Consider the following 6,450-nt stretch of genomic DNA (forward strand, 5'->3'; position numbering starts at 1 on the left):
AGCTAGCCGCAATTACAGGCTGCTCACCCTCATTAAAAAAAAAAAAAATAATAAAAAATTCCCCATTCCAAAAATCTTGTAGACCTGTGTTTTCCTTTGAAACCTGTTTTGGTGCTTCAAGTTAGCTCGTGCTCGCTGCTTTCCTGAGGTGGAACCCAAATGCTTAAGAACTACAGCAGAGAGGTGATGGGTGCGGGAGCGGTACGGGAGTGATGCAGCAGCGATGGCTTTGGGGGAAGGGGTCTGGCAGCATCACTTTACTCGGGTTGTGAGGCATTCTTCAGGCTTTGGCTCTTTATGCTCTTTTTGCTGGAGGAAGTTTTGGAGACGATTTTCACACCCGGATTGGTGCCTTTTGCGCTCCCAGAGCTGAAATTCCCTCCTGCAGAACTCAGCCCAATTCCGCTGCTGCCTCCTCCAAGCCCAAGCCCGCTGCCACCTCCATACCCACCTCCGAGACCACCCCCACCTCCAAGTCCAAGTCCTCCTCCGCTTCCAAAGCTGTAGCCTCCACCACCTCCTCCAAGACTGTATCCGCTTCCACCACCTCCTCCAAGACTGTATCCGCTTCCACCACCTCCTCCAAGACCGTATCCGCTTCCACCACCTCCTCCAAGACCGTATCCGCTTCCACCACCTCCTCCAAGACCAAATCCACTTCCACCGCCACCTCCACTTAGGCTCAGTCCACCAAATCCTCCTCCTCCACCAGCTGTGCCAGAGCTGGAGCTGATCACCGCTGCAAGGGAAAAACAGACAGAATGTTGGACATCTAATCTGGTGGTCAGCCAGTTCCAGAAAGCACCACCATCAAGGCTTGGACCCATAGGGCCTGAACCCAACTTCTGTCCCCAAGTCACTAAGGGTTCTGGTAGGTTCTGAATGTCTTATATGGAGCAGTTGGGTAAAACCTCTCTTTTCCTTTACTCTCAATGGGCCCAAGGAAGACATGCGCTGTGGTACTTACAGTAGCCGATGGGGTTGAGTCCTTCTCCACTCAGCCTGTTGGAGGGCAAATAAAGGGGACATTAGAGCAAAATGCAAATGCGGGCAAGGGGACTAACACTCTCAGAGTGGAAAAGTTACATTTGCTATTTATTTCTGCAGGGATTCTGCTCCCACCTGCTCTCCTCGCCTTCCAGCAGCTTTCTGTAGGTCGCGATCTCAATGTCCAGGGCCAGCTTGACATTCATCAGCTCCTGGTACTCACGCAGCTGCCGGGCCATATCGGCTTTGGCTTTCTGCAGGGCATCCTCCAGCTCCATCATCTTTGCCTTGGCATCCTTGAGAGCCAGCTCTCCACGCTCCTCAGAGTCTCCAATGGCTGTTTGCAGGGTGGCACACTGCAAGAGGACAACAGAGAATCCTGACTTCTGCTTTTCTGTTTGGGTAAGAGTAAGACAACACAATTCCTGGAGAAGCTGTGGGTGTTCCTTCCCTGGAGGTGCTTAAAACCATGGATGAGTCCCTGGGCCGCTGATGGAGGGAGGAGTGGCACCAGTCCATGGCTGGGGGTGGGACAGGGGATTTTGAGGTCCCTTCCAACCCAACCATTCTGTGATTCTATGAGCTTTAAGGTCCCTTCCAACCCAACCATTCTATGGTTCTGTGATCTTTAAGGTCCCTTCCAACCTAAGACATTCTGTGATTCTATGATTCAGTGAAGGAAGAAAACCATTCTGGCTGGGGTCTTCATGAACAATGGTTATGGCTGAGGTCAGTCAGCCGTATGTGACAGTCCTGCAGTTGCAAAGCCAGCCTGGCTTGATGCATGACACAGCAATACCCTTCCAGGTACATCATGCTCTGTGGCTGCTGGTGTCTCTGTTCAGCACATGGTGGCAGAGAGCAGAGCTGTAATGCTTAGGGACACCAGAATGGGGCTCTTTTTCCATTCCTACCTGGTTCCTTGTGTTCTCTATCTCTGCTCGGATCCTCTGGATGAGCCGGTTGAGCTCAGAAATCTCCCCCTTTGTGTTGCGCAAGTCATCCCCATGCTTCCCAGCCGTGGCCTGCAGCTCTTCATACTGCAGTTCAGAAGAGGAAACATTCAGAGATGTCCAGGTGGCTCAGACAACCTCACGCAGGGACAGCAATAATTCTTCCCACAAGTACACCTACAAGCATGCTCACCTTGGTTTGGTACCAAGCCTCCGCCTCAGCCCGGCTGCGGTTGGCAATGTCCTCATACTGTGCTTTGACTTCAGCTATGATGCTGCTGAGGTCCAGGTCCCGGTTGTTGTCCATGGACAGGATGACAGCAGTGTCAGACGTTTGTGTGCTGAGCTGAGCCAGCTCCTGTAGGGAAGCACATGGGAACCCAGCTACACTTACCTTGAAAATGCCATCTGTAGTGGCTGTCACTGCCTGCGAGTGATGACAGAACAGTCAGGGGAGGAGGGTGTCTGTACCGCCTCGTAGAGGGCTCGGAGGAAGTTGAGTTCATCAGTCAGAGCATCCACCTTGGCCTCCAGCTCCACCTTATTCATGTAAGCAGCATCCACATCCTGGAAAAGAACAGCCGTGGGGACATCTGCAGCGCCTGTTATCTCTTCTTTGGCTCTACCAAGATTTTGTCAGTCTCAGGGACAGGCTGCTGCAGTGGTAATGCATGACTGGAGAAGCTGTGGTTGGCACATGCTCCTGGAAGGCCACCATGAGAACATCTCTTGGCCAAGAGAAGTGCTGGGTGTTACCTTGCTAGAGGATAAGGACAGCATGCAGTCCATCTGGCCTTGGGACATGCATTTCCCAGCATTGCTCAGCATCTTTATATCTACATGATCTATTCTGCTCAAGCAAGCATGAATGCATAGTTTGGTGTCAAGAGTTGACTTTCATCCTCCTTCAGCTCCTTTCCTTCCTTTCTCCTAAAACCATAACACCACTTTAAAAGATGAGGGTGCATCTCTATGAGATCTCCTATCTGTTACTGCACTTTTTGGGATGGCTTGGCATTCATACAATTCATCTCACCCACCTTCTTCAGCACCACAAATTCATTCTCTGCTGCTGTGCGTCGATTGATTTCCTCTTCATACCTACAGGGATAAAGTAAAGGGGCAGCTGTGCTAGGTCACACCTCGGCAAGCACAGCAGCTGTACAGGTGGGACTGCAAGATGATTTGAGTTGCGAGTGACATTTTACATAAAGCAGCTTGAGATGATTTTCATTTGCAAGTTTCATCACAAGTTGCCACGTCCTGGCTGAACCTGCGTTTTCTGCTTGGAGAAATGTTGCTGGAGCACTCTTCTGCCATGCCAGGCAGCAAGGGCTTTGAAGGGAGAGGCACGGCATGAGAGCCATGCTTTACAGGGAGGTTCGTCCGGTCTCATGTTATGGACTAAAGCACTTTTTTCCCCTTTCTCATAGAAAGTTTGATGAATATCTCAGGCTAGATGTTTGTCCTTGAGAAAACTAGTTCTAAGTGAGACTAATCCTACTGCCTAATGCTAAGCTGAACCATTTGCATCACATTTCACCCCAGGCTGCGGGGATGTGCCACCAAACAGGCACTCACTTGTTCTTGAAATCCTCAACAAGGTCTTGCATGTTCTTCAGCTCCCCGTCCATGCGTCCTCTCTCGCTCAGCAGGTTGGCCAGCTGCCGCTTCAGGTTATTGATGTAAGCCTCAAAGAGTGGGTCCAGGTTGTTCTTGCCTGTGCTGTTTTTCTGACTCTGGTCCTGCAGGAGGGTCCATTTTGTCTCCAGCACCTTGTTCTGCTGCTCCAGGAAGCGAACCTGGGCATTGGGAAGTAAAAGGGGTTAGCAGAAGATAAATGCCGATGGCCAAGAGTCAGTAACTGGGACTGATGCACAGCACAGACACAGTAAATCCCAAACCAGGAGCATTAAGTCCAGTTATCAATATCACCTGGACTATCTAGGGCTATGTTAGCCTATCCAGTAGCCAAGCAAACTTCCCATTGATGGACAGTTCTAATGAGAGACAGTGTAATTCAGCAAGCTGGTGAGCAATCATCACAAAATGTGGGTTCAGCTCCTTCACCACTTGCTTGCTTTAAAATCTTTTTTTCCTTCTTTGTAGGTGATATTTATCTTCCTTCATTAAAGCTAAGATCTGAGCACTTCAAGACAAGTCAAAGGCAGTTAAGTTGCCTTGCCTCTTGCTCATTTACACTATATATAAGGTACTTGTCCAAGGAAAAGCTAAGAAAGGACTTGAGCTTATGCAAAAAGGGCTTCAGCTTGTAGGCAGTAAAACTGGACATAAGGACCCACACTTCTGCTATAATACCCCACAGAGACAGCTTGCTTAAGCAACTGGCTTTACTAATATTTGAACTAGCATGTCTTATTTTCAAGGAACAAAACCTGAATCTAAGCCTCTAGTTTTCAGTATCTCATTTTCTGCCTTATAGCTGTCGAGAAGTATATCACTTTTTGACATATATTTAGGAAACATGCAAGAGACTGAAGATTCCTGAAGCCGTATTTTTGTAGATACAGCTCTGTCTTTCTCCCTCTTACAGTTCCACAGCACTTGATGACACCTCACCTTGTCAATGAAGGAAGCAAACTTGTTGTTGAGGGTCTTGATCTGCTCCTTCTCCTCCTTGCGCACCTGCTGGATGTTGGGGTCGATCTCCAGGTTGAGGGGTGCCAGCAGGCTCTGGTTGACTGTCACTTCTTGGATGGTGCCCATGCCAGGAGGGCCACCAAAACCCAAGGGAGCCCTGCCACCACCCAGCCCTCCAAGTCCCCCCATGCCTCCTGCTCCACCAAAGCCAAGCCCGCCAGGACCTCCACCAAAGCCATAGCCACCACCACTACCTCCGCCTCCACCAAGACCAAGTCCAAGGCCACCGCCACCTCCGCCACCACCAAGACCAAGTCCAAGGCCACCACCCCCTCCACCACCACCAAGACCAAAGCCACCACCGCTGCCACCTCCCAGGCCAGATCCACCACCTCCAAAAGCACTCCGGAAGCTGCTTCCAACACCAAAGGAAATCCTCTTGGAACCACCGAGGCTGTAGAGGCTCCTACTGCCAAAACCTCCACCACCACCGCCACCTCCTCCTCCTCCAAGGAGCCTTCCAAAGCCACCACCACCTCCTCCAGATCGTGACACCGACACCGAGCTAAAGCCAGCCCTGCTGCCCCCAGGAACGATGGCTGAAGCAGCGCTGTACGACCGCCCTCCACCCCCAGCTCTGGTGCTGTACGTCTGCCGGCTCATGGCAGCAGCTGGTCACAATAAAGAACAGCAATCTGTGAGTGGGCAGCTCTGTGAGAGGAGCAAGCAGGGGGAGGCCCTTTTTATCCCCCTGAGGATCTGGGCTTGGTTGCATGGAAGTCCAGAGATCAACTCAGAGCCTTCATGGTTTTGACGTGCCAGGCAGCCAGCTGTCTGATTGAAACTTGTTAAACTGATTGCACCCAAACACACCTCTTGGAGACAGCATGAAGCTGCTCAGCTAGAAGCATTACCTAACCGATTTCTGGCAAGAATCACTCAACCTTACTGCAAAGCATGCTTGCACAGATGCCTTGTTTTATTTCATCCCTACGAAGCAAAAGAAAGGAAACAAAAAAAAGATGAAGAAGAGAAATATCTACCCAGATACCCCTGCCTTATTTAAGATGCAGTAGATCACCAAAGAGCTTAGTGGAGATTCCTCCAAAGTAGCTCTAGTGAAAGGCACTGAAATTAAAATGAGTAAAGCTGAAGGTAAATATTGCATGGGACTTTGCTGCATGAAGGCACAGTGAGGGAGTGATGTTCATGAGGACTGACACCTCCTCAGGGCTCTGACTTCTCCTGTCGTCTTTGTTCACACTCGTCAGGCAGAGACCCAATCTGAGCTGATCCAGACCCAAGCACAGAGAGATCCAATCCATCATTTGCCTTTGAGTTGCTGCATTTCAGTGTCATCTCACATTTTGGTCATTTAATGCCAGGTATTTCATCTGTGGCAAGTTTTCTGCGATGCATTTCTGGCGATACTAGCAAATCCATCAGACAGCTCCATCCACCCAGAGGTGTCCATTCCACTGCTCCCAGCCTACAGGTGATGTTGTGATGCATTTGCACCTCAACCTAAAAACGTGCCAATGAAAGAGGCAAATTTTCTGAAAAAATATTTTGCCCAAATTTGTGGAACTGTGTGATTTGCATGCTTAGCACTAGGAGCAATCGGTCTTGAGTTTCTAGCTCTCTTACAGGCTGCAATTGCTTTAAAAGATCTTTGAACCTTTCAAAATGCTGCCAAAAGCAAAGATTTAACTGGCATGAAAAGAATCCTCCCACAAATTCTGGTTATTTTACTTTCTGAAGTCCTTGGGAAAAAAGAGCAAAGCCGGCAGGGTGTGGTGGCACTTTCTGGCCTCTCAGTTTTTAGGGAACTGTGGTGTTTACAATATTTTGTTCTTCAAATTAAAGTTTTCAGCTTGTTGTTCTGGTGGATATCCCATGCTGTGTGCAT

General features: G+C 49.5%; 1 protein-coding gene across 1 annotated transcript; it reads right to left on the reverse strand.

Annotated features, from left to right (window-relative positions):
• Nucleotides 1-257: 257 nt before the first annotated feature.
• On the reverse strand, nt 258-5,204 carry LOC122170335 (keratin, type II cytoskeletal 75-like). Its single transcript, XM_042837090.1, has 9 exons — nt 4,521-5,204; nt 3,522-3,742; nt 2,981-3,041; nt 2,412-2,507; nt 2,134-2,298; nt 1,902-2,027; nt 1,123-1,343; nt 968-1,002; nt 258-739 (listed from the first exon to the last, which is right to left on the reverse strand). Exons 1-9 carry the CDS (start codon nt 5,202-5,204, stop codon nt 258-260), a joined length of 2,091 nt encoding a protein of 696 aa, XP_042693024.1.
• Between the last annotated feature and the right edge of the window lie 1,246 nt (nt 5,205-6,450).

Source organism: Centrocercus urophasianus, unplaced genomic scaffold (genome assembly GCF_019232065.1).
Source record: "Centrocercus urophasianus isolate 14NV4802_14NV808 unplaced genomic scaffold, USGS_Curo_1.0 seq_67, whole genome shotgun sequence".
NCBI classification, from domain to species: Eukaryota; Metazoa; Chordata; class Aves; order Galliformes; family Phasianidae; genus Centrocercus; species Centrocercus urophasianus.

Bases quoted from the DNA above. Each gene is read 5' to 3' on its own strand.
- LOC122170335 (XM_042837090.1), bottom strand. From the start codon at position 5,204: ATGAGCCGGCAGACGTACAGCACCAGAGCTGGGGGTGGAGGGCGGTCG. The intron at 3,743-4,520 runs GTGAGGTGTCAT...CCCAATGCCCAG, and splicing joins TTGCTTCCTTCATTGACAAG to GTTCGCTTCCTGGAGCAGCA. The intron at 2,299-2,411 runs GTACAGACACCC...GCTTCCCTACAG, and splicing joins TCCGAGCCCTCTACGAGGCG to GAGCTGGCTCAGCTCAGCAC.